This window comes from Semicossyphus pulcher, unplaced genomic scaffold (genome assembly GCF_022749685.1).
Source record: "Semicossyphus pulcher isolate SPU_LCO1_2020_fin unplaced genomic scaffold, fSemPul1.0.p SCAF_12, whole genome shotgun sequence".
NCBI classification, from domain to species: Eukaryota; Metazoa; Chordata; class Actinopteri; order Labriformes; family Labridae; genus Semicossyphus; species Semicossyphus pulcher.
Window position 1 is genome coordinate 25,228,483 of NW_027211626.1, and position 27,845 is coordinate 25,256,327.

Genomic DNA, 27,845 nt, shown 5'->3' on the forward strand with positions numbered 1-27,845 from the left:
AGTTAAAATAATCTTGATGATGATAATGAAACTATTAATAGTTAAATAAAAGTCATTGATAAACTATGTGGGAATTTTCCGGGGATCGTTAAAGGTTAACTCGTTTAAATTTAGAAGTTATATGGGGGGGCAATTTATTTTACGACACTATCTGATTTACAAGGGCTAATCACTTGTTTATCCCATTAGGAGTAACATTTGGGGGTGTGTTTTAGGGGTCACAGGGTGAGGGTTTTTGACACTGTATATAAGCTTGAACACTCCGACTGCAAGGGAAGAACTGCTGTACTTCTCTCCATGCTGCATGCACAATGTAAGTAAAGAGACGTGATTCATAACATTGAGTTTGCTTGTTCTTCACAAATTATCTTCAGGAGGAGAATTTCCCTCACAACTATTGAAATAATTGTATTATATTTATAGAACAATGAATAAAACTTAAAATACACAGCTAAGACAAATGGTCAAAAGGATAACTTAATCATCATTTTGAGTTAGCTGTTTGAAATAGCTAAAATGTGTAGAGTGTTCAAAACCATTAGCTAAAATAATGGATGGCTAAATGGCCAAACAAACTGAAAGGAAAGACTTAAATGTTGAAATAGCAAAAAAAGTAATTGATTAAAGGTTTTTTTAAATAGTTAGCTTCAAGTAATGGATCACATGGATAAAGTAAGCTATAGTGACGGTTGGCTGAACATAGATAGATAGCTTTAATAAAATGATAATTGTTGAAATAGTAAGCGGCTGAAACGCTAAACGGCTAAAACATACATTTTCGGCCGCTCTAAGTTGTAGTAGTACGGCTTTAAACTTGTCCAAACCTGTTGCCATATTTAAGGTTTAAGTGTATGCAAAATTTTACAATATCTTTAATAGTAATCTAACACCCACTGTTGGTTAGAACATGGTGGTGGGTGTTGATAGAGGGGTTGTTGAGTTCATCTGACAGCCTGTGGGGATGTGTCTGAAAATAGAGGTTAGGAACCAGAGCTGAAAACGACTGCAGATATAAATGTACATGCCTAACCAAGGACCTCAGTTAAACAGAGACAAAACAGAGAAAGTAAAGGGAGATGTGGAGCGTAAAAGAAAAGAGAAAAAGAGGAGGAATAAAGAAAGACACAGTGAGAGAGTGCAAACACAGTGGAACAGCAGAGCCAGATCCCAGAGCATCAAACAGCCGTGGTTAAACACCCCGCAATCAACACCCCGTAACCCCGCACACGGCCTGCATACCATCCACACTCTGAAAACACACACACACACGCCCCGAGCAGGACACACACACTCCCAGTTCTCCCACACACAACCACCAGAATGTCGCCCTCATTACACAACACACTTCAGACTGCTTTCTGTACGAGAACAAAACAAAAGAGTTTTGTTTTAACGGCTCGGCGGCGCTGGGTGGTTCAAAGTCAACACGGTTGGGTTTGTGGTTTGTCACCTGCCGCAGGGCTAAAGACATCTCCACAACCCACCGCCGAGGAAAACAGGGAGGGACGAGGGTGAGAAATTCTTTCATGTTGTTCTGAACTAAAAGATTGTTTTCTTTCTTCCCCGCAGGAGGGTAATAGTAGTCTTATTTCCATGAATAGCAGAAGCGATGGGGAGTGCGGAGTTGTATGAGACTGTCAGTTTAGCACTGTTCAGTTCACAATAAATATGCACATGTGTACTAAACTACACTTAATGACTTTTTACTTAGCAATACTTGACCAGAACTTTCTTACTGTTTGTGTTGATTTCCTCTGTGATGTGATCAGAGTGACTTTACATTAAACAGAGCTTTAGGTGGATTACGTCCATTGTTAGCTTTGTGCAAACAAAGCCAACTGGCTAAAGCTGCATATTTAGCATACAGTCGTTATAGTGGCATCAGTCTTTTCATCAAACTCGCAGCGCGGTTTGTAGCTAGCAAGGTTTGTACTCGCACTTCTAAAGACTCTCCTGCTGCTTCCTGCTCCTTGAGGCTGACCAGTGCCCAGTGTGATGAGCTGTTAGCTCGGATCAGTACCAGGATTTCTCTGATGGATACCAACTACCGGGGTTCTGTTTCAGCTGTGTAGCGCCTGTTCATCTGGCAGTTTCACTGTATCAAGCAAGCCACACGTGGGCTGAGATCTGTCTTAATACAGCGCTATGAAGCCAAAATAAACAGATGTTACTGAGATTTAATGACAATAAAGAGAGGATGCTGAAATAACTACATCAGGATGCAGGTTTGTAAAGAGTCCGAGTTCATGCTTTGTCAGGTCGTCAGGACGTCAGTAGAACCTCTACACTAATAGTGTGTAATAGTGTCAAACGAATCCCTCGTTTCAGTTTAATTCACTACTTGTGTCTCCTGGCTAAATACTACACAGATATGCTTTGCAAAAGATGTATGTCATAAAAAAATAGTTCCTATATCTAAACCCCCATAACACAAATGATTATTATAACCAACAAGATTGTACATGTTAATTAGTGAGCTTTATTGTCAATAGTGCATTCATTCACTTTGGGCAGAGCCCTTCCTCAGGTCTTTAAGCTAAACTAACCATATCCTGACTAAAGCTCTGTATCGAGCAAAGAAACAAAAATATCCTCTCATTTCCCAAAATGTTTAAAGGTTCTTTTTATTTAATAACAGGATGTTACGGGGAAAAGTATCACTTTATAGTTCTCTCAATAAAAACATTTCCATTGATTTATGGTATTGTGAGAAGACACTGATGTTACATTTTCCTCATGCATGTTTCCTGGCTGTTCAGCGAGCCCTAATAACACCAGTGATACTGAGAGGACTCACCTACCTGCTAATAATAAGGCACACTGACACTCAGTATCATGATGGGAGCTAATGCTCTCAGGCACTCAGCAGTATTACCTTTCAGCCCCTCTGCCCTGAATGTGAACACACACACCTGCACAGCATGTCGGTGAGGCGCACAAAGCCCACATAAGCCAGTTCAAAGGCGCCACGATGACGGGACTGCAGGAGCTGCTGACGGAAGTACAGGCCGACCCCCTCCACCTGCAGCACACAGAGACACAGAGAGACTGTAACAGGAGCTGAACAAGTGTGTGTGTGTGTGTGTGTGTGGGTGTGTGTTAGGTATGCATCACTTAAAATCTTCTGCTTTACCCTCCAGCACAAGTGGATGTGGACACGGGGGTCAGACTGACATATGTGCAGTCACAGAAGTTATCTGACATGCTAGGTTGGACATAAGTTAAACCTGTGAACAGACCAGACAGTGAGCCGTGCTCAGGTATTTCCTACACCTAGCTAACAGCAGCTGCAATCACATGATCAACATGACAGGAAGATTTTCAAACATTTTTGCCGACATTATGTTGTTATCGGATTTCTTTGAAAAACCTGATGATGTTTATGACTTGAAAAGTTAGTCTTCAAATAACGGTTATAATAAATAAAAGGCAATTGTGTTATTCAATGTTGAACTGCATTATCTAATCCCCCTTTAGACTGTTCTCTATAACTGTTGCTCTACACTCGTGTTTGAGACGTCGCTCGGTTTGCAGCCAGCGAGCATCCAGCTCGTCCAGCGTGAGAGCAGCATGTCAGTAGCGTGACAAGTGTGTGCAAATAAGGATGCTGAGACATCCACATAATGGCCACTGTCAGTAAAACCAGCCAGTTAGTAATAGTGTTAGCGACATTATTCTAACTATACACACACACATACACACACTGTGGCAGTGTGTAAACTGGTGAGTGTGCTCCAGGTGAGGCGGCAGGGCGAGGCGGACGCAGAGCTGCACTGCCCTGTCATTACTGCTGTGGTATCACCGCCACCACAGAGCCGGCCGGCCTCGACTTAGTCAGGGGTGGCACGGAGGGCACAGGGAGGGGTGGCAGGGCCCCGGGGCAAAAAAAAAACCCTGTGTGAAAAGGGGGAAAAAATCCCAACAACAGCCCCTCAGGGATGTGGGGTCAGACACAACATCCAGACAAAGAGCCACAACATTTAGATGTCACTGAATGAAAGAACAACGATGCATGACGGAACATGAATGAATGTAAAATATGTCAAATAAAGTATTGCAATCAGAATAAATGCAATAAATACACAGGGCTTAGGCAGCCTGTTTTTGGCCACATGACTGGTCATAAACTGGACTGACCCTGCAGACCCAAAGCGGACTAACTTTAACACCAAAGTACGGCCTGAGGGAACCACAGGCGTACCAAGCCCAATGACTTATCACATTGTTGGCCGGAGCGGACTCCAGCACAGGCCTGACCTCACCGGGGTAAAAATGGCAGCGACAGTCACTGTTAGATGAACCGTGGCTGCCGGGGCTCAGACCGCTGCGGTGCTGAGCTGGGCCGAGCCGGGCCGCGGCCTCGCCTATTTACAGCCTCGCTCTCGAAGGTTCCCGTCTGTGTAACTGTTTAAAAAGGGCCGAGCTAGCTTCCTGCGCGGCGTGGGGGAGGGTACCAGGGGGACTTTATTTAGACGTCAACTTCCTGTTTGCAAACGTGCCCGTTTCCCAGAAAAACTTCCATGTGCGGAGAGAGAAGTTTCCCAAGTGTAATTACATGTATGGCTCTGGGCCGTGACTGTGACCCAAATAGCCCAGATCTCCCCCGAGGCCGACGGTTAGACAGCGGCACGCCGACCATGTTTGTTGTTGCTGCTGCTGCAATCTGCAGGAGGAAATGTCAAGTTCTGCTTTATAATGAAAACGACAACAAAAAGACAATAAGGATTTTTTTCTTTACAAGATAATAAAAACCTCTAAAATGTGTTAAACCTGATGTTTAAACCTGATGTAATTACTGTTACTAATAGTTTTAATAAATCTGTTTAAACTTAATCCAGTCTTGACTAAAACTACAGCGAAGCATTCATGACAGACCTGAGCTTTTTCATCTCATTAAACTGGAGCTGCAGGGGTAATTAAAATCAGAAGAAAGTCAATTATCAACGATTCAAAGGGTTTCTAAAGCACTAGAGCCTGTACTTGTTATACTTAAAAGAATTACCAAATGAAAGTGAGCCTTCTTATTTCTACACCAGGAAGCAACACATTAATGTAATAAACAGGTCCAAATATAGACAGATGTACACTGTGTAAATGTGTTAGTTAAAGCTTTTATTACTGCTCCAGTAGTCTGGATTACTTCTCTTCATGTTTGTCTAATATTATAGTACACAGGTCCATGTTTGTGATTGGTCATAAGCTGCAAACCCCGCCCCTTCATCTGAACGCTCATGGCTAAATCAGGCAACAATGAGAGAACCTAACAACCATTGTGTGTCTGCTCAAAGCTCCAACTGATCCACGCCAAGCTGTGCCGTATAAACACCAGCGCTGTCAAACTCCTGACCAGCAGTCTTGGTGGTCTCACACATTCTTACACACACACACACACACACACACACACACACACACACACACACACACACACACACACACACACACACACACACACTCTTTCAGGATGTCAAAGAGGTACTTCTGATGATCTGCAGACTTCATAGCTGTGTCTCCTTTCTTACATCATCCACAGAGGTTACATCTAAATGAATCGTCTCTGCTGAAAAAGTCTGAAAATATTTTCCAAATAGATCCACCAAAACTACAGCTGTTTCCATGGTGCCTACAATGACGGGAACATCTGCAGTGTTACCATGCCAACAAGAATATAACACAGGATGCTGGCAGAGATCCGCAGGAGGTGTTGAGCTAACACACACACTGTTCACATGTTCGTCCATCACTGCGGTAGGGCAGAATGACCACCGAGCCAGACCCAACTTTCCAAGCGCGCACACACACACACACACACACACACACACACACACACACACACACACACACACACTCACGTTGATGCTTACACACACACACACACACACACACACTCACTAACGTTGATGCTAGCACACACACACACACACACTAACGTTGATGCTAGCACACACACACACACACACACTAACGTTGATGCTAACACACACACACTAACGTTGATGCTAACACACACACACACACACACACACACACACTAACGTTGATGCTAACACACACACACTTACGTTGATGCTAACACACACACACTAACTTTGATGCTAACACACACACACACACACACACACACACCCACACACACACACACACAAACGTTGATGCTAACACACACACACACACACTCACACTTACGTTGATGCTAACACACACACACACACACACACTAACGTTGATGCTAACACACACACTCACTAACGTTGATGCTAATACACACACACACACACACACTTACGTTGATGCTAACACTCACACTAACGTTGATGCTAACACACAGACACACACACACACACACACACTAACATTGATGCTAACACACACACACACACACACACACACTAACGTTGATGCTAACACCCACACTAACGTTGATGCTAACACACAGACACACACACACACACACACACACACTAACGTTGATCCTAACACACACACACACACACACACACACACTCTTCACGGTGTGGAACTGCTGACGAGCGGCTGAAAGACAAATTGATGTGGTAGAAACAAAGTGCTGAGGAAAATGTGAACTCCTGTCCTCTCTGTTATGTCATGAGTTATGTAATGAGGCCCATCGCTATAGTAACCACAGTGGACACTATGACATCATCATCAGTAATGCCCGGGCCGCTGTGGTTATGACATCATGAGTCCATTTCTGTAGCGGCTGTTTAATACGGCCTGATACTGTGTCCATCTGGTTTAATGTCAATACTGAATAACTGATGAATGCATGAACAACTCTGACAAACTGAGCTGAATTGTGGATTTAACATGTTCTTTTTTATCTATTTAAACTTTATTTAAACAGGTTTGTTCCAACAGGTTCTTTTTTATGTAGGGAGATCTGGCCCAGAGTAACATGGGGCTACCACCAGTGGGCAGTTAGCTTAGCACAAAGACAACCACCTCTGTATGATTAACTAATTACGCCCTAGTTATGGGCACTGAGCATTAAAAAGAAAAGTAGTAACACAGACACAACGGATAGAAGACAAGAAGTTACATGTAAAAGCTGCCCGCCAATGAATAACACACAGCACACTGTGCAGCAAGTATCCAACTGATGATTATATTACAGATGTTCTGGTACCTTTTTTCCCATCCTTATAACTAAACTTAAGTATTGGCCAACAACAAGTACCCCTTCGATACCTGTGCTTTAAAAAACAGTTGATTTTTTAATGTTCTAATCAATGATGGTGTGAGATCAGTGTATTGACAGGAGTACTCACATTGAGGCTGTATCGGAGGACGGAAGAGCTACGACAGTAAAGAACTGTGGCCCTCCATCGCACAAACACAGAAAACACACGTTCAGCACATAGTCCAGTGTGATACTTCCTACTTTCTCTCTCAGGAGTGAACATTCATGGTCAACAGGCAAACACAAACATGCACCCCCCCTGTACCCCCTACACAGACAAACACAGCCTATGTCTGGTTCCCTTGTTATTATGGATGTTCACATGCTGAACCACTCAGACGACTATTCCTGTGTGAGTGTGTCCGTGTGTTTGTGTGTATGTGGGAGTGTGTTGTTTGCAGCGCTCGGTGTTTTCCTGCTGGCGGTGGAAGTGATTTGGAAAGAATGCAGTGGAAAGGGAGGGGCGTCGTGGCCGTTAAACCAGCAGGGTCGGGCCTCAAATGAAAGCGCGGCGCTAACGAGGGCGGATGCTAATTGAAGAGCCTCCCAGCATGGTGTCACAAACACACACAGACATACTCATTCACACAATTCCCAGCTAGAGTACACACACACACACACACACATGGCATGACACAAAAAATGACAACTTTGTGCAGCTGTAAATATGTTTAAAAGTATAGCTTGGTTAGCTATCCCATTCCCAAAATATGACTTCAAAGGATATAGTTGTGACAAGACAGATCTGAGTGGTGTCAGCGGACGTTTTTAGAGCCCTCTTTCAGAATTAACTAAGGCCTATCTCTTCTTTACAGATTCTGAGGTCTAAATGATTAATACGTACAATATTTCTTGCTGCCATCCCCTCTCTTCAAAGCCACCAGACTTCATTGACAAAAACAGCCATTTCACCTCTTAGTTGCTTATCTGCTTCTGCTAGACACGTTATTTTGTTTGTTTTATTGTTTCACTTTGTCTTGGATATGAACTAACCATTTAAAACACCAATGTTTTTGTTATACAGAAAATCACAAAAACAACTTAACAATCGAGGCAGCAGAAGACCCACATCTCCTGTGTTCTACTGGGGAAAAAATATTGTTTTTGTCAATGGAGTCTGGTGTCTTTGAGAAGAGTAACGTATCGTCTGTTTCTGGTATAAAAACCTCTTACTGCTGTTATCTGTATGAGGTAACAGCAGTAAGAGGATGAGAGTGAGGTTCTTGTGTGGGTGTGTGTTTAGGTTGTCAGGATCTCACCTGTTCCTCTGTGATGAGTCCTGGGTGTGTGTGTGCGTTGTGATTGGTGTAGTGCAGAGGCAGACTCTGACACAGCTGCCCGAGCAGCATGGCCACTTCCTTCATGCTCCGCCAGCAACACACCAGCACCATCTGAGCCGTCACCCTGTAGCCTTCACCACCTGCAGACCGACCACACACACACACACACACACACACACACACACACACACGGAAAAAATTGGTCACTCTTTGGTTTGTAATCTCATTACTTAAATACCGATTGTGTTGTAATGTAACAAACCATGTTAAAGCTTTGTGTTCAAACAGAAGAAGTCACACAATGTGTTGCTGTTGTTGTTTATGCAGGGTCAAACACACGCACACACACACCAAACACAAATTGTGCAGAGCCATTTATATTCCTCCTGCATGTGAAGTAACAGAAGTTTAGGTCATCATTTCAAGAGTCCTAGAAGTATTAGAGTGCGCACTTTGCACATACTTAAATAAGGTCAAACACTGCCCCCATCAGCACAGCAGTGGTACTGCACACAGCATGAAGACCTGTTGGTCAACAAGCCACTGATGTCAACTTGTAATGATATATAATTTGCAACACCTTAAAAAAAGGACATATTAACCCTTCGAACTATGTAATACAAATGAGCCCACCACTGCCTATTTGGGTATTTTTTCTTGTTGTACTGCCATTTCTTGTTTAAATGAAAATTAAATCAAACAAAACACTACATCCACTTCTTATATACAGTCTTTGAGCCAAACAACACTGAGGCATGGCAGAAGACATTTATCTTTGTAACATTTGTCACTATCAGTATATTTAAACTCACCTGTGTTCAGTGAAGGCGTGTGCGTGGTCGGTGTATGTGTGTTATCATCTCGGTGATGTGTGTCTAGCTCTCTGGCACTTGTGAAGAAGTCGTTGGTGTCTCTGGGCTGAATCTCCTGCAGGATCCTCTGCAGACCTTCGGATGCCTCTGTCCGACACACACACACACACACAAAGAAACATGTTTATTTATTAACAATAACTTTGAGTTGTTAGAAGCATACAGGTAAGGCCATGGAACTTCACACACAAACCAGGTACAAAGTTTAATTCTGTCCCAAAAAATTTCTCTTAATGTTTTCTACTTGTTGATATTTAAAAGAATATGAGCTGCATCAAAACTTCTTTACAACAGAAGTGTTAAACATGTTCAATTTAGTTTTATCTTTTGTGGGAAAGACTTACATTTTCCATATTCTACTCCTTATCTTTTACTGCCTTCCAGGGCCCGATTGTTCAAGAGATTTAACCCCAATAAGAATGATCTGGCTTTGGAAATCCCATTTTATTCTATCTAGGATCAGGTAATCCGGCTTACTTTTATGACGGTTGTTCAAAGAAAACTGGATAAGATCAACCTGATCCAGATACTGACTTTCAAGGATGACTAAATCTGGATCACCAGTGCCCTGAACGGGACTTCATACTACACACTTTGTCCACAGCGGGCGCCAAAACCAACACAAAGTTCCTGACAGTTTAATATGAATATTTTGAAGAGTTGATAGTTTGATATTGACACTATTTTGCACAACATTTTGCCAGGCCTAAATCTGTTATTTTCCCAACCATAAAGTCTACCTCATCTGCTATGTCACAGCAGCAAATCAGCAATTCAAGAGCAAAATATTTTGAAAAAAGTATCAACATCATTGTAAAAATGTTGTTTTGTTTGACCAATTTAAAAGTTAACATTTTGTTCCTGTATTCCAGCCTGAATCCACAGCTCTGCTGGGATCAGGGTAAAAAGTTTTCCCAGTCCTACTCCAAAGTTTTGAACAAACCAAACTGGAAGTTTTATCCGGATAAAAGGAAAGACTGGATCACCTGATCTTATCCGATTACGACCCATTGCGCTTTTTTCTCCAGAATTTTACATTTTTTGATGAACAACCCTGATTTGTAATACATTATTATTATTATTTTTCTTTTTCTATTCACTGTACCTATGATACAACTATGGAGGATCTTGGGTACACACACAGACACACACGCACACACACGATCGGCCTCATGAAAGAGCCAGTTGTATGTATGAGTGTTATAATCCATTGATATAAAGTACCAATTCAATGATCCATGATTTAATGTTGACAACAGGAAGTGAAAACATCAATCCATATCATCATGATTAGGTTGCACCTTCAGATTTAATTTCATTGGCATCTGTGTGTCACTGTTTTCACACAAGTTCCAGGTAGACAATTCAAGCAGCTGAGAAAAGCCCAATAACATGGCCGTCTATATAAGTCAGGTTCTAGTACTTACTCCCCTCTCTGGAATAAATCAGCAGTATAGAAATATTTTTGATTTGAGGGAAAAGAACATGCCGTGTGCAAACAATGCTGCTACTAGACAAAAAAAAGAAAGAATGTGGCTCTTTTAGGTGAACAGAAGGTCTGTTTTTTACTGTCCAGTAAAAAATAATAGATAGATAATAATAGATTCTATTTTAGTTGTTCTCTGTTATTTAAGGGCCTGTGTCCACTAACAGTGTTCTTTACGCTGGCAGCGCCAATTTTCTGTACAAAATCACTGCAGTTCAGCGTTCTCGGCTCAGAAACGGCCTCAGCATCAGCTGCTTTTTGTCGCTGCGCTCTCAGTTGAAAATAGTTTCATCAAGAAGGGGCAGGATTTACGATATCAACTTTGTACCCTTGAAAAAACACAAGGATTAGCTTCTCCTCCTCCATTTTTGTTGACAATTTCCAGGTGCAGAGCTGCTGCTGATGCCAGGACACGATTTCTTTCAATTGTGTTTTTTTTTTTCTTTGTAAAATATGAAGCATGCAGAGCCATTTAAAACAGACTTCATGGTCACTACAAAGGGGAGCGGAAGTGCTGGTAGACGACTTTCGTAACCTAGCAACAGTAAATGCCGATAAAACACGCCCTGAAATCAAGCTTGTGGAGGCTGCCAGCACAAAAAACACAGTGAGTGGACACCAGGCCTAATTGTTTAAACAGCCCAGTGACATCGTCTCATATTAATAGCAGCAATATCAAAACTGTATCATGGCAGACTTATGTCGGCCAAGACTTCTGATTTAAAGCCCTACATGTGTGAACTGTGTTTTCACTGAAGTTACATTTATTAACTCATGTCAGAGTGGTCGACAGCCCCTCTTTTGTAGTCTGTAGCAGTTGTTTGTATTTTGTAAAATCTGGTATAATGTCGCGCTCTTGGCCAGGTCTCTCCTGACACACAGATTTTAAACGTTAAAAAGACGACATTCAATAAAATGTTGTTCCTATATTTTGGCATGACAATACAAATAAGTGTGATTGCAGTAAATTTTCAAGAAATGTATGATGACTGATTATGGTAATGTTGAATCTGACTTAGAACGCAACACGTCACAGAATCAATATGAGGTAAAGTTTGAAAATATGAAAGTGTGTGCAGAGAAATCTGCATACCTGAGTCAGTATCCATGGGGATGAGTCCCTCTGGGGAGGAGCTCTGGACTACAGGTGAGACCACATCAGACATCCTGTAGCACACAGCGATCAGCTCAGACACCAGACGCCTCCACTGCTCAGTGAGGCTCAGACTCCTACAAACGCACCAAAAACAAACACATAACACAATAAACAGGAGACGATAAGGAAAATATGGCTCTCCCAGGGTTGTTTACGATGTGTGTGTTGTGCTCCGTGCTCACTCAGTGTTCAGATGCTGCAGGACAGCAGTGATGCAGTGCGCTCTGCCGTACAGAGGATAAGAGGCAGCAGCCTGCAGGAGAGACGACTCGGCCTTCGACACCTCTGACTGCAGACAGTCCAACAGGAACTGAACCACTGAGGACACAAGAACAACAAAACCCTTACACCTGACATTTAACACACATGCATGTATTAGTGCCAAGCATCCTGATCTTACCAGCCAGTGTGTTGAGCTCCATGACGGCAGTATCAGAAGCCTGGGAGGGAATGGAGGGAGGCTGGAAATTGATGCCTTGCTTCTGGGCACAGAGCAGCAGAGCCTGGCTCAGGTCCGGCTGGTGCAGCAGCAGGTTGAGGAGGTGAGCTGCTGTGACGCTGTCGAAAGGCTTCGTGCTGGTGCTGAGGTCCAGAGCAGCCTGAAGGACGCAGCGCATCCTCTCCGGCTCCTCAAGTCATAAAAACAATGAGATGAGGTCAGTAAGAACATGACTGTATTATTGCATGTTAGACCTTTAAAGGGGAATTCTGATTTTCTTTAACACTGGGCCCTGTTTTATATATTTTAAGGTCTCTGCGATGTAATCCTCGGGGCCACTTGCATCTGATCAAAGTGTGTCCACTAAAAGTTCTTGTTTTTTCCACTGACAGGCTCATTGATAGATTGTTATTCTAAGTGTCTGACAAAAAGGTCTATCCCTGTAGGGATCCTTTCTGTAATGTTGCTGTTTTTTTAAAATCACAAACAGTTGTTACATCGCTCCATTGATAAAAACATCATCATTTTACCTCACAGAGGTACACAGGAGCTGCTGCTCTGCTGCTGCCTCCATCAGTCAATTTGTTTATTTTATTGTGTGTTACACAAATATTGTGTTGGATCCATTAAGGCAGTGTTAGACCAGCTTCAAGTTCATTTTCACAACAATGTAAACACTGACACTTAGAAACAAGACGCTGTTCTTTTTTACATAAACAAAGAAATAAACCAAATCACCAACCACATGACCAAAGTGACATTAGCGACTTTAAAACCAACGTTACATATTTAAAGTACCATGTCTGGTTTATGTTCAGTGCAGTGACCGAGCTCAGTCATCATCAGTGGGGGACAAAGTACACAGCTTCATTACTCGAGTCAAAGTATAGATCCTCCTGGTCAAATATTACTCCAATACAAGTCAAAGTTGCTCGGTCACATTATGAGTTAAAGTCCTGGAGTACTTGCTTTAAAAATACTTCAGTATTCAAACTACTTTTTAAAGGATTACTTTTAAAAAAAACTACTTTTTGAACTGCCTGATCTGAGTGACGTTTGCTCTACTTTCAATCAGAGACGCGCGAGGTACAGGTACGGCAACACCACTTAGACAAATCACACACAGAACTACACAAACGCAGTTTGTTGTCTTTCAGATTTTAGAAAAGAAAAGAAAATCCATCAGCTGACTTCAGAGCAAAAGGAGCAAGTAATGAGAACGTTGATAGAAATGTAATGGAGTCCAAGTAATACATTTCCCCAAAAAATAAAACTCAAGTAAAGAACAGATACTCAAAACATGAACTGTCCATCCCTGGTCCTCATATTTACCTGAAGTCCCACAGCTGATGGTGGGAGTTGCCGTAGCAACGTTGAAGCCAGCTGTTTGACTTCCAGGAAGTTGCTGGCAACGCAGCAGAGGACGTTCTGAGCATGTGCAGAGGTCACAGCTTCACCGAGGGCAAATACATCAGACCCTGAGGAGAGGCCGGTGCGGAACAGAAAACATGTATTTTTATTACTAAATAATAATTTTCTGTTCTATAGTGATAGATCGACCTTTCACACAGCATGACTAAAGTCATTAAAAACCAGTCAGTGTGTTGTGTAGTTTTAGCTTGCACACCAGACATACAGAAATTTATCAGAGGTGACATGATGTCAAAGGTTCTGATGTTTAAGTCATGTGACACTGATTCATCTACTTTTGGTGTAAAAGATGACACACTTTCCACTGCAAGGAGCATGCTCTAAAAATATATAAATAACATAAAAACATCTTTGTGATAAGTTTGGAACATGCAAATGTCTCTAATTATGTAAAAAGGTTCAAAGGAGCTGATGAGCGTTGGGTGAACCTATACCTGTGCTGAAGGTGAAGGTCTGAGCCAGCAGACACAGCAGGTGGAGAGACATCAGGCATTTAGAGAAGGAAGCTCCAGGAAGTAAAACCTCCAACAGACTCACACACAGCCAGCGCAAGAACTCCTATACACACACACACACACACACACACACACAACATAAAAACTGTAAAAACTAGAAATAAAAAAAAAACAACCTTTTCTGTCCTTCATGATCTTAATGAGATATTTCACCTTGTTACTGAGATCTCTGTTTCTGTTGATCTCGTCTTTGTGCTGGATTCAGTTGATTATGGGTTGAAAAGGATTTGCAAATCACTGTATTCTGTTTTTATGTGGGTTCTTTGACACTGAATATTTTTACTTGATTTGAAATATTTTCGCTTAATTAAAATAATATTTTCCCCATTTTATTGCTTTTATTTTTTGCAGTAGGCCTCTGCGTGTGTTGTGTGTGCTGTACCTTGTACAGGTGAAGTGTGTGCTGGTCTCTGTGTCTCTGCTCCTGGTCTCTGTCCTGCATCAGTCTCTTCTGCAGCAGCACAGTGCTGTCCTTCATCCGACACAGCAGCTGTACAGCAGACAATGTCAGGATGCCATCAAACATGGATTAAATCTTTAAGAAACATTTTAAAAGATAAGTCGAGTTAATGACCTTCTTCAGCAGGCTGACCGTCTGCTGTCTGACGCCCGGAGACTGACTGTTAAGATTTGGCGGCAGGAAGTGGCGGATCAGGTTAATTTCCTGTGAGGTCAGAACTTCAGTGCTGCGGTGGCTCTCGCACACTAACCCCAGAGCGTCCATCCTCACCTGGGCGGGAGGATTAATGACACATTAATACAGTGAAGGTGGAGGAAAATTAAACATTAAACACAAAGAGAAGAAACTATAAAAACACATAATTTTTTAATTTGTAGTTTTACAGCCGGGACAAAAGAACTGTTACCAAACCCTTGAACTATCAGTCCAATCACACAGAAAATACTTTAACTAGAAGAAATACACAAAGCAAAATGCACCGTTTCCCACAGTGTATTTTACAGACAGTGACAGTCCAAAGATAAAACATTCAGTGCACTGTTCAACCCTGTGGTCAAACATACGAATGTCTCTGTGAATGAATTTTCTCCTGCTGTGATTTACAGAGGCTCAACAGCACAGTATGCAATATCAGCGCCATACTTATTAAATCAGGATAAATGGAGTCATCAGAAAATAATAATGTCTTCTCTCTGTTGGGGCTCGCTAGTAGGGGACATAATGGCTTTAACAGAGCCTTTCATCTGGACAGTAGTGTGTATGACGCAGGGAGGTGAAAAACAAAGATATACCCCAGACAAAACTCACTTGGTCATGTTTGTGTGTGAGAGCTTGTTGGAGCAGGGGGAGGCGCACAAGTCCTCCCCACAGACCCTCCTCTGTGGGAGGAACCACACCCTGAGCTCTGGCTGCCCGCAGACACGTCATCAGAGCTCCCAGTGCTCCCCTGCTGCCTGACAGACCTGACAAGGAGAGAGAAACAGTGTTTATAGGAATAGTAAGTAGTAGAGTTCTGCATTTTTCAAACTGTTAAAGAACTTGATTTTGATCTTTCTTGTCACAACAGAAACTTTTGTACAGCCGTGAAGAGACATGAACGTGCAGCTGATATATGACAATTAGAAAACAGATGTGTATTACCTGTGCCACAGGACGGTGTGTCCTGCAGGGCCTGCACCATGTGAGCCAGACTGGAGGGGCTGCAGCGGAGCAGCTTGGGCAGGAAGTAGTCCAGGATGTAGGTGGTCTGGTCCAGTCTGGCCCGGCACAGCACCTGAAGCAGGGGGGTCACCCAGGTCTGGTGCCAGTGCTCCATCCAGTCCTCCTCTGCAGAGGCCTCACCGGCCAGCTGGGCCTTGTGGCTGACAAACAGCCGCTCCAGCAGGTCGCTGGAGTAGGGAGCCAGAGTCTGATCCCCCATCAGGCCCAGCAGACATGAGGGCAACTGGGGCTGGACATCCAGCAGGTACCTCGCCCCATAGAGCTCCACCAGGCAACCCAGCGAACCGTACTTCCCCCTCATGTGCCACTCCAGTCCCAGCAGACTCTGGGTGAGCTCTGTGATGTATGGGTCCCTGGTGGGTCCAGACGTGGACCGGGTGGTGTGCTGGTGGAGCAGGAGGAGGTTGCGGAACAGGGAACGGGTTTGGTGGCGGACACCATCCAGCGGGTGCTCCCAGTGGGAGTAGATGTGCTCCAGCAGGTGTTGCTGCAGCTCTGAGCCTCCGCTGAGGGACTCCTGGAGGAGGGCCGGGCAGGGCTGCAGCTCCCCCTGCAGGCAGTCCAGGGCAGCGCTGCTCCACAGGGTCAGGACCCGAGCCACCACCATCGCTGTACTGGACTCCTTTATACTACATCATATGCAAAAAAAAAGTTGTTATCACAGGTTTCATTACTATCTGAGAGTATTTAGTACTGAATATGGATGAGTTCAGCAGACCTACCTGACATCCAGAGCCAGCAGTGTGTTTGGGACCAGCAGCAGCAGCTGTTCCCACTGTGGGCCTGGCAGAGAGCCCTTCCAGCTCAACATGGCCAGAGCTCCATGACACAGATACAGAGAGACACCCAGGGGGCGGCCATGGGCACAGAGACCATCACACCTCAGCTTTAACCACTGAGGGGCCGAGTCAAGACCCTGAGCTGAGCTGCATAGCAAACTGCTCACCTGAAACACACACACACACAAGGATTAGCCAGAACATTTTAACAGAATGACTAAAGCTTTCTGAACGATATATTTTTGATTGATCCAAAACATTTTTATAGATCCATTTCTTGTATTTTTCAATTTAATGTCGTCTTTTAAACATTTTTCGGCTGTGAAAAGGGATCAGTCGAAAAATATTTCAAAAGCTTTTCAAGGGTTACTTTGGCAGTTTTGACTCTTGGACCTATTTCTCTACGTATGTTTGGGGTGTAAATTACTAACAGGTACAAAAGGTTGTATACAATAATTGCTCCAGTAGATTGATTCAGTCTGCAGCAGTGAAACAAGCTGTAATGACTGCAATGTTATCCCTTGGGAAAAATGCGCCAATGAAAAACTAATTGATCGAGGCAGCAGAAGACCGACTTCCATGTGCTGCAATACAAAATGCAAGAGAGTCATTTTTCTACTGTCCCTCAGACAACAGAATAACCATGTCAGAGTTTGGTCTCAGAAACACTTTCTCACACTGTTCCTTTACCGTCCTTACTTCGCAAACCTTTTTGTCACTGCCGAGGAATGTTTTGAATCCTCATGGACAGTCTTTCCGGTCATTACCGTGCATTGTTACAAGAGCCACAAATCGTTAAGGATCAAATAAACTGTTTACAGTGGCCAATACACCTCTCTTAGTGTAAGGCTTCTCCTGTTGGGATACTTGAAATGTGAAACTGTCTGTTTCAAGGTTCCACAGTACTCCCAAGCTGCGCTGTCGGGGAGATCATCATCATCATCATCATCATCATCATCATCATCATCATCATCATCATCATCATCTTAGATCAACCAATCTGAGCTCCAAATCTTTCAAATCCTTGGCCCGTTCGTCAGCTGGAAAAGCTTCCATAACTGTGTAGCTGTTGAATGCAATCGTGTGAAGTTTTATGTTGGATGGAAGCATCTTTTATGATCTGGTTAAGATGTCAATTGCTTCTCTGGTGATGGGTACAGAGGCAATCCTTTCACCAACATAAAAATGTCTTACGACAAACTGCTTCACATCAGCACCACGCTCTCTCTCACCCACAAGTGAAACATGGCTCATGCAATAAATAGCCTGATGAGTGGATATTTTCAAACACAAGAACTTGAATTCTGTAGTCCCTCAAATACTTGCTGAGGTTGTTTTCTTTATTCTTTATACCAAAGGAATCTGAGGTAGTCTCTGTGCTCTTTTTGTGAAACAATAAAATAAAACATTTGCTGTACATCAGTTGCGATCGCTGTAGATTCTCTCCTGAAATGCAGAAGAACCCCTGAAAGGATGTTTAAATCAGGGCCGCATATTCAGCACTGGAATCAATGATAACTCTTAAATGATTAGGTTCAGGATGTGGTAATCACTGAATGAAGGTACTGTAGGTACTAGTGTCCTTTGTCCTCCTCCAGTGGAGGAGCAGGCTCTGCATGATCATTTTCAAACATTTTCTGCATAAAGTCAATGTACTGCCTCCTCATGTCAGGATTTCTGCCCAATGAGAGAGCTAAAACACTTGATGGCTTGCCCTCTATGACTTGGAAGGCACTGTCTGGGAAAGCTAAATGGTAACGGTGCCACCCAGCCTTATCCACCGTCTAGGTAGACTTTGAGACTTTGAGACTCATTATTTCAAGAAAGACTCAAGGAAGGAAAATGCTGGTTTGTCATCTTCCCCTTTCTGGTCAAAAACTGTAGATCCCAGCCAGTTTAGACTCCTGCTAAGGTACTCTTCTTGGGTACAGAAGTTAGGAGAACAGTTGAGATGTCACAACATGTGGCTGAGTGCCTTTACCAGGATTTAGCTTGGGCATGGGCTGAGAATGTATGTCCTACCATTACTCACCATGAGTTTTCAGAATGTAAACACTTGATGTTTTATGAGTGGTCCCTTGGTACACGTCATCCACTATGACCCATTCCAGGTCAAGCCTTTGCACATAGGCACTGTGGGATCTGTTGATTTGCTCCTTTACCTTGTGCACTCACAGAATATCTCTATCCAAGAGTATGAGGGTTACGGCATCTGGATCCAAAAGAGGAACCAAGTTTGGTAGCCTAACCTAACTAGTAATGGTGACAGGCAGCAGCAGCAGAGTGTGTGAGCTGTGATCTGATAGTAGTGTGACCTATTTTTATCGTCATTTTGACTTATTTTCTTGGCTGATCTGCGAGTGGTTCTCTGGTTGGCCTCTTCCTACTCTTGATGTTTTTATTTCACTTATACCGTGGACTTTTTGGACAGCGAGGGCCCTTCCAGTATAGCCGGGAGTTTCTTCTTCTACTACGTTATTCCGATGTGGGCACACTGGACCCCTCAGCTTTTCCCCGTGAGATCGCTGTCAGGATCCACGTGAAGTCAACCGAGGCCGGGCATCCAGACCGGCGGGCGTGAGGAAAAGGGGGAGACGTGGCGGCGTGCGCCAGCAGCTTAAAAGAAAGGGCCAACGTCGGATACCGCTTCCAACTATCATTCTTGCTAATGTTCAGTCACTACGCAACAAAGCTGATGATCTTCGGGCAAATGTCAAGTTTCTGTCGGAGTATAATTCCACCTGCCTTCTTGCTTCGACCGAAATGTGGCTCAAAGATAAGGACCTTAATTCCAACCTGGAAATTGACAGCTTCAGGGAACCCTTTTGTCTTGACAGAGACCCCAAGATGACTGGTAAATCCCCTAGGTGGGGGGTTGTGTCTTTATGTTAACAAATACTGGTGTTACACAGTTGTCGTCAGAGAAACATTATGCACGCAAACTTTTATCGATGTCTCTACAGCCTTTTTATTTACCACAGGAATTCCCACAACCGATTATTACATAGGTGTATATTTATCCCCGGGTAAAGGGTAATGCCGAGAATGCTACTCGGGCTATGGTAAAAACAGTGCAAAGACTTCAAGGGATTGCACCCCATGCCCCAAACTTTGTCATGGGGGATTTTAACAATTGTAAGCCCGGGAAGTCTCTGGGTAACTTTTATCAATATGTCACGTGTCCAACACGACTTAGGAAAACTCTGGACTTCTGTTTCGGATCCATTAAAAGGGGCTTTAAATCTCTTCTGAGAGCTCCACTCAGGCTGTCTGATCACAACACAGTCTAATTTGTTCGGTCCTACAAACCGGTCCTGAAGAGAAACAAGCAGTAATGAATATTGGTTCCGGTTTGGTTGGAGGAGTCAATTCACTGCCTTCAGGATTTTTTTAATTGCACAGACTGGGACTTGTTCAAAAATTAATGTGGTGATCTTGAAGAACAGATCGAAACTCGTCACGTGTCAGCATATATCACTTTTTGTGAGAATTTAGTCATTCCCAAGAAGTCCTGAACACAGAGGTATTCAAACTGTTCAGTGAAAAACTTGAACTGAGAGTTGAACTATGGAACAATGTTGATTAAAAGAAAAAAAACTCAGACATTAAAGACCGCGATTGTGTTGAGTGTGATTGAGGAGTGTGCTCTCCATCTTTGTTTACTTCTGGGAGGTTTCCCACAAGGAAATTCTGAACTATCAGAGCAGTTTCCTCGCACATCAAAACTTTTGGTCCACTGGTAAAAGCTACAGTGTGAACGAAAACCAAACTCGAGGCAAAATGCAGCATTGTAACAATGTGGTTGTTGATTCGGATCAAACAAACGGACTTTAGGTGTGAAAGCACCCTCAATCATCTGGACTCAGCCTAAGAGATAGGGTAGGGAGTTCAGACATCTGGGAGCTTGAAGTAGAGTTGCTACTCCTTCGCAATAAAAGGAGCCAGTTGAGGTGGTTTGGGCATCAATTTGAAAGCCTCCTGAGCACCTCTCTTTGGAGGCTTTACAGTGACATCCAGCTGGGAGAAGACCCAGAGCTTAGTGGAGTGATTATATATCCTATCTGGCCTTGGAACACTTCGGAATCTGCAAGGATGAGCTTGAAAACGTTGCTGGGCAGAGGGACTACTGGTTCATCTTGTCCAGCCTGCTGCCACTGCAACCCAGGGGCAGACCCAGAGCCCGCTGAAGGGATTATATATCTCATCTGGCTTGAGAACTCCTCAGAATCCCCCAGGAGGAGCTGGAAAACTGTGCTATGGTCAACTTGTTTAAACTGCTGTCACCGAGACATGGTTCCGGATAAGCCGACGAAAGTTGGTTGGTGGGTGGGTGTGTGGATTGGAGACTCAATCACAAGGTTTGTTGCCCATAGTAGCCAGGGTTTAGCGATGGACAGCACAGCATCTACTACAGCCTCAGTGAGCAGGTCTGCCAGCTGTGCATGGACCTTGGTCCTGAGGGATTATGAATGGGCATCATCACTAATAATGCTCTTGCTGCGTTTCCACTCTCTCATCCTAGTAGGCTGGCTGATACTGTTTGCCCGATCTTAGACTCATTGAACTACACTTTATCTTGTTTATTATACCCGATTAGCTCTGGTCCTTTTACTTCCCTGTCCTTGCAATGAGTTGCTGATATTCAAAATGAGATAGTTCACAGTTGTAAGGCGTACGTCTTCTTGATATTTATTAAAGGGGCTCAGTGGTAGAGTTATTACTGTGGCTCAGTGGTAGAGTCGGTCGTCTTTCAATCGGAAGGTCGGAGGTTCGATCCCCAGCTCCCTCAAGCTACATGTCGAAGTGTCCTTGGGCAAGACACTGAACCCCAAATTGCTCCCAGTGGCATAGCCAACGGGTGTGAATGTGATAACTGATTGACAGTTGGGCACTTTACGTAGCAGCCTCTGCCATCAGTGTATGAATAAATTGTCTGTGTGAATGGGTGGATGTGACATGTTGTGTAAAAGCAGCTTAAGGAACAATGCAAGACCACGTTTTGCAAAACTGAAAATACTGAGTCATACTACTAGCCACTAGTTTCCAATCCTGCCAGCAACCAATTGACTAATTTCAAATGTTCTTATACAAATAACTTATGTAATTATATTCTGCCTCTGCTTCAAACATCAAAGAAGACAAAAAAAATGGTACTTACGGATAAATAGTGTCCAAGGCAACAATGTTGAAAGATAATTTTGTGGCAGGAGAAGCAGTAGCAGTCTGTTCTCTACCACACTTAATTGGCTCTGAGCGAAATTCACTCCTCAAATGCTAATGTTGTTAAATAACCAGGAGGGGCAGTATCATAAATAAAACTAAACAAAAAACAGTTTAAAACAAAAGTTACATATAACCACGGGTCTATGAATCCTTGGAGACCGCCAGAGGCGGTGCTTTAAGCACTGAATGACGCCATATCGCGCATAAGCAGGTCAAGTAGCTATACCAATAAAGTCACGTGTGACCACTGATTTGCCCGGATTAGTCTAGACCTTCTGGTTTCAACAGTAGATCTGCTCTTGCAGAATCTTCTCACAAAGCCACAAGGATTCTGAGAGGCTGAATGCTCTGGCAGTCATCCAGGATTCATAGAACTGTAGTAACACATGTAACTTTTGTTTTATTTCATCCTTCCTGACTGTTGCTTGAAGCACTGGAAGGGTAATCCCCAAAGACATTTGCATTAACACAGAAGAATTTCGGAAGAGGACCACACCCAGATCATACTTTGTAGAACCTTGTGAAGGTGGCACAAATGGCCTCCAGAGGCACCCCTCTCAGGGTTGCCCAAGACCTGTATTGGCTAATTGAGGTTTGACCTTGACACAACATTCGGCATGAATGAGGTATTTGGCCACAGTAACCCCATGAAGGACTTACAGACAAGGTATGGAGCTCCCCGACACAAAGGAGCAAGGCAGTCTTCGCAGACGACTTCATTTCTGCCTGTGCCATGGGCTAATGGGGAGGCGAACATAGACAATCCAGCACAAGGGGCAGGACCCAAGCTGAAGCTCTCCAGGCTCGTGGGGGATGAAGCCTCATAGCCCCCTTCAGAAAAATGACCTGAATCATAGGGAGTGGGGGAAAGGCGTAGAGGAGACCCTCTGGCCAATTGTGTGCCAGGACGTCCTTCCCCAGAGAGCTGGTCTCCTCCATGCAGGAGAACCGGGGGGGCGCAAGAGGTCTTCTCATCTGAAGCAACAAGGTCTACTTCTGCCCTGCTGAAGAGGTCCTAGATGTAAAGACCCTAGAGGCATCAGGTGTGGCAAAGTGTGTAAGTGCTAGGTGCACTGCCTGTAGCTCCAGCACATTGACATGGTCTGCGCAGACCTGAGCAGACCACTGCCCTAAAGCTGTGCGGTTTTACCAGACTGCACCCCTACCTGAGAGGGAGGCATCGGCCGTGAAAGTCTTGCAACAGACTGAAACAGAGCCGCTGGTCATGCCCTTCAGTATCAATGACTTTTCCCTCCATGCGGACAGAGCAAGGAGTCACCGCTGAGACACCTTGAGTCTCTAGTGACTGCACCACTTTGCGTCCAAGTGGAAGCTTTTAAGCCAGCAACTCAAATGGCAAATCTAATGGTTGCAGCTGCTGTCAACTTTTCACAGAAGTGTAGAAATTGGACATAAGACAGCCACTTGACCTCTTGGAAGACAGGAAGGAGGCTGAGGATATTGTCCACCTGCTAGAGCGATGGACAGGCCATTGCAACTGTGTCTAGATCCACACACCTAGACATGTGATGGTCTGGGAAGGAACTAGGCAGCTCTTCTTGAGGTTCACCATGAGTCCCAGCCGAGCAACGTGAGAAAGAAGAGCTGCCATGTACTGGGTCACCTGGGACTGGCGCATACACCAGTCATCCAGATAGGGGACCACATTCATGCCCCACGATTGTAGGGGGACAGAGCTGCTGCCACATATCTGGTGAACCCCCGTGGGGAAAGAGAGAGGCCCAAGGACAGCATTCTGAATGGAAATTGGCAGCCTCAAAAGGTAAAACGGAGGAATTGCTAGTGGTGAGGAAATATGGGGACATGAAACTAGGCATCAATCAGGCCGACCAATGTAAACCTTTCGCCTGTCTACAGCACGCAGAACTGCTGTTGTCCTGAGCATATGGAAGAGCAGGACCTTTAAAAACCTGTTGAGACCTCTTTAAGTCTAGGACAGAGCAAAGCCCGCTGTCGAAGTAGGTTGAGTAGGACCTCTGAGCAGAGCAGGGAGCTGTGCTGCATCATATGCCTTGAACAGGAGGTTGTCTGTAACCCTACACGGTGGACGGGTACACCACGCATCCAGCTTTAGGGCCTCGTCCAGAGAGCTGCTTTTATGTTCTTTCAGGGGAGACTCACTTTGCCATACTTTGAAAACCCCTGATATAGACTAATCCGGGGCCATCAGGAGTCACACATGACTTAGTTGGTATGGCTACTCGACCTGCACACACGCAATATGGTGTCATTCAATGCAATGAATAAATAAATAGGATGTTCTTAACAAAGCACAGAACAATAATATCAAATTAAATACTGTTTTTGGTCTGATAAGTATAAGTAAGTATTTAACAGCCTAAATTTGTGCAAAGTTTATTGTCAGTTTATACAAAACAACTGTGCAGCTTTAGGTTCTTCTTTTTTCAGGAATACCAGAGATCAACATATTCATTTTGATGGGGGTTTTTTTTATTTAAATGTGTTTCCTTGTAAATGAAAATCCTTCTTCTTTATGTAGCTTGGTTACACACTGTGTTTCGTTTTAGTTGTTTTGCATGTCAAAGAAAGATATGCTCAAAGATGAGTCTCATTCAGAACATTAAGTGCACAATCCTAAATACTTATTTCTCAACTCACCACAGAAGCGACATCATCTCCACAGCCCATGACAGACCTGATCAGTAACACCACAGCCATGCCGGCCGTACTCTGCACCGACTGGACAAACTCCTCTAGAGACAGGAGGAAGAACAGAACAGATATTTGTGGTTTATTATTTCCTATTCACAAGAAGCATTCATGTCCCAGAGTCAAATTCTTTGTATGTGCCCACATACTTGGCCAATAAAACTGATTCTGATTCAATCACTCCAGGTCTGTGTACATCTAAGGTGTGTGTGCTGTTTCTCACCATCAGTGAGTATGTGTGTGTAGCAGCCCAGCAGGCTGCTCAGTGTGTCATCCAGCGTGCAGTGACTCTGTTCAGCCTTCAGGGCAGCGCTGATGCTCTCCTGGGATTTCTGGACCACCAGCATGGACGTCTTTACTGCAGCCAGACAGGACTGCATCAGTTGGGCCTGGGCTATGTGACGTCCTGCTAGCCCACTGAAGGACAGCAGGGGGCGACAGAGGCACACGGCTCAACAAAAAGTTCAAAATAGTCACAGATTTCCCTCATGAAACATGTACCTTCTCTGATCAGAAAACGTTCTGAGTGTGTGATGAAAATAAAGCTGAAACTGTTGTGACTTGCATTTAATAAAAGGCACTGCGATGCAAGTTATTTATGCAAAACTAAACATCATGGAAAGAAGAGATTCATTTTTAATAAGCAACAAGAAGACATAATTTACTCTTTTAAAACGAACCCCCCTCGAGCATGAGATTGTTTCTGCACAGCCCTGTTTAAATTAAAAAACGTAAAACCTAGAGCCTTCATTTTTTTGAATTAGCAAGCTATCGTCTTAAACTTTCAGGAACCATGATTTTTTTTTATCATGCTGTACATTTGTTGTTATTCTGCTACATACAGTGTAAATGTGGTGACAAGGCTTGGGCTCATAGGAGACCATAGTTTGCATAATCCTGTTCAAATGGATTGAAAATAAAAACCAGAATAGCTGGAGAATAGCATGCATAAACAGAGGCTCGTGCAGATTTCATATAAGCATATTCTTAATAATGACATCAATGTTTCTACAATCAGACTTGATTGAGCAAAATCTGAGGAGGAGTATTTATTATATTATTATTATCTTTCAATGAAATTTCAATGTCAATGTCATAAATTATTGTAATTTATTGACCTTCATAACCTCCTAGCTGAGGTTGTACAGATTTCAGAGATATGAAACATGTAAGGATAATCTAAGAAATGACATCACACTAAGCAAAAGTGCGAACGTAGACAACAAGTTAAATATCGTTTTAGTCGAAAGAATAAGAATATGCATAAAAGAGAATGATTCTATACCTGTTCTGCTGAAGGTAATCACTCAAGGCCCTGTGAAGGAACTGCAACACTACACAGAGAGGAGAAGAGAGTCAACAAGAGGCTTTGCTGTATGTGATACATTCCTTATTTTACTTTTAAAACATGTTTGACACTGACCTTCAGGCAGCAGTTTGTTGACGCATCTCTCACCTGGAGAGTTTTAAAAAAAGTTGATTTATCTCAACAACAGGAAGTGACACATCTGTGGAATAAATCTGCATTAAGACGGTCACTGACTCACCGATAACAAAGCCGTCCAGACAGGCAGTGATGGTGTCCACGATGTGAGGGTATTGGTCTGACGTTGGGTTAGACAGACAGTCAGATAGACAGGCACACAAACTGTTCACAGCGTGCTCTTGTAGCCAGGCTGGTACTGAACCTAAAGCACTGATCAAACAAACACAGAGACGTGTTATTGATCAGTGGCTGCATTCACAAAAACAGGCTTCTATCGAGTGATGTACCTGGCTATGGCTCGTCGCAGGGGGTTCTTGGCCTGCAGGGAGGTATAGACCAGTGACAGGGTGTGCAGACAGGCCTCCAGCAGAGCTCCATAGGGCTGTTCTTCACTCAGAGCCTCCAGCTGGGTCCCTGCCTGGTGCAGTGTGGAATATAATCTTTTTGTTATAACATGTTTTAGATGACTTTTTATTAAACTTCATAATGCTCCCAAACCGACCTTCTTAACCAGCTGGATCTGCTGCACTGGGTCTGACAGCTCCAAGCAGGACTGCAGGGTCCGAGCCACCTGTCGGACTCCATCTTCTCCTCCGTCCACAGAGAGGGATGCTGGGAGAGATCACACATTGCTACACATCAATTATGTAGCAGTAGTGGGGTAACAGTGAACACACCTGGACTGAACATTGGTTTCTTCAACTGTGTTTTCACTGCAAGAACTTTCCCAAACGACAGGAACCTTTGAACAAACTCAGAGTGTGTCCACTGCAGGGATCAGGGTCCACATTAAGTTCCAGGGACATATATTAGCCCACAAAAAGTCCCTGGTCAGAGAGGAAGTACTCTCCAAAATTAGAGCAACTTTGGGGCTGAGCTCGCGACACTGAACATTTCTGATTGGTCATGTTTTTGAAGCTTTTCATTTTAACTACCATTAAACCAACACGCTTTCATTTTAGTTGTTGTCATAATTCCTTGAATAAAGAGGGCCCTGCAAAAATTATGATCATGACATCTTTTCTATTTAATCGTATTGACAGTTATCAGAGTCTGTAGTTTGATAGTGCTGTGTCAGTATGAAGAGCTAATAATGAAGCGTGAAGATTTTTTTAACAGGCCCTAAAGTTGTCTATTACATTATTGAAAAGATGTTTTCTTTTGTTAAATCAAAGATAAAGAGCTGCTCTTAACACAGGCTCAGCTTGTTTCTAGCATGTGTTATCCACAGAGGGCTCTTCCTCTCCAAAACAAACTGACCCAGTGATTAAAACCAGTAAAAACAAAGAGTAAATCTGTCTCTCCGACTCTGTTCAGCAGGATGTCAGGAGGGGCTGCACGCCGAGCTGCCACTCCAAATGATAATTCATTTTTTGTCAACAGTTTGCTCATCTTTGGAGTATAACAGGGGCTCATTGTGCCCCTAGGTCTCCTTGTTTTATTCTCTCTTTTGCAAACATGCTTTGCAGTAGAAAGTGGGCATGTACTTTAGCTGCAAGCTATAAACAGCGGACTGACTGGCTATTGATGTTTCTGCTGTGTGATAGGCTGTCAGATCTATAGATAGAGTGAAAACATCAAAAGTTTATAATCATTAAAACTATATGA

General features: G+C 43.5%; 1 protein-coding gene across 1 annotated transcript in view; it reads right to left on the reverse strand.

Moving 5' to 3' along the window:
• thada (THADA armadillo repeat containing) overlaps positions 1-27,845 on the reverse strand; it is a 110,235-nt gene that overhangs the window by 81,767 nt on the left and 623 nt on the right. The window contains exons 3-22 of the mRNA XM_069658655.1: positions 26,740-26,849; positions 26,525-26,655; positions 26,299-26,447; positions 26,175-26,207; positions 26,037-26,085; positions 24,975-25,168; positions 24,701-24,795; positions 16,781-17,004; positions 15,978-16,687; positions 15,645-15,799; positions 14,952-15,107; positions 14,760-14,867; positions 14,297-14,420; positions 13,764-13,909; positions 12,393-12,621; positions 12,175-12,310; positions 11,930-12,066; positions 9,291-9,437; positions 8,458-8,618; positions 2,913-3,022 (exon numbers count right to left, since the gene is read on the reverse strand). Coding sequence (XP_069514756.1) covers positions 2,913-3,022; positions 8,458-8,618; positions 9,291-9,437; positions 11,930-12,066; positions 12,175-12,310; positions 12,393-12,621; positions 13,764-13,909; positions 14,297-14,420; positions 14,760-14,867; positions 14,952-15,107; positions 15,645-15,799; positions 15,978-16,687; positions 16,781-17,004; positions 24,701-24,795; positions 24,975-25,168; positions 26,037-26,085; positions 26,175-26,207; positions 26,299-26,447; positions 26,525-26,655; positions 26,740-26,849 — 3,304 coding nt within the window. The remainder of the gene's footprint in view (positions 1-2,912; positions 3,023-8,457; positions 8,619-9,290; positions 9,438-11,929; positions 12,067-12,174; positions 12,311-12,392; positions 12,622-13,763; positions 13,910-14,296; positions 14,421-14,759; positions 14,868-14,951; positions 15,108-15,644; positions 15,800-15,977; positions 16,688-16,780; positions 17,005-24,700; positions 24,796-24,974; positions 25,169-26,036; positions 26,086-26,174; positions 26,208-26,298; positions 26,448-26,524; positions 26,656-26,739; positions 26,850-27,845) is intronic.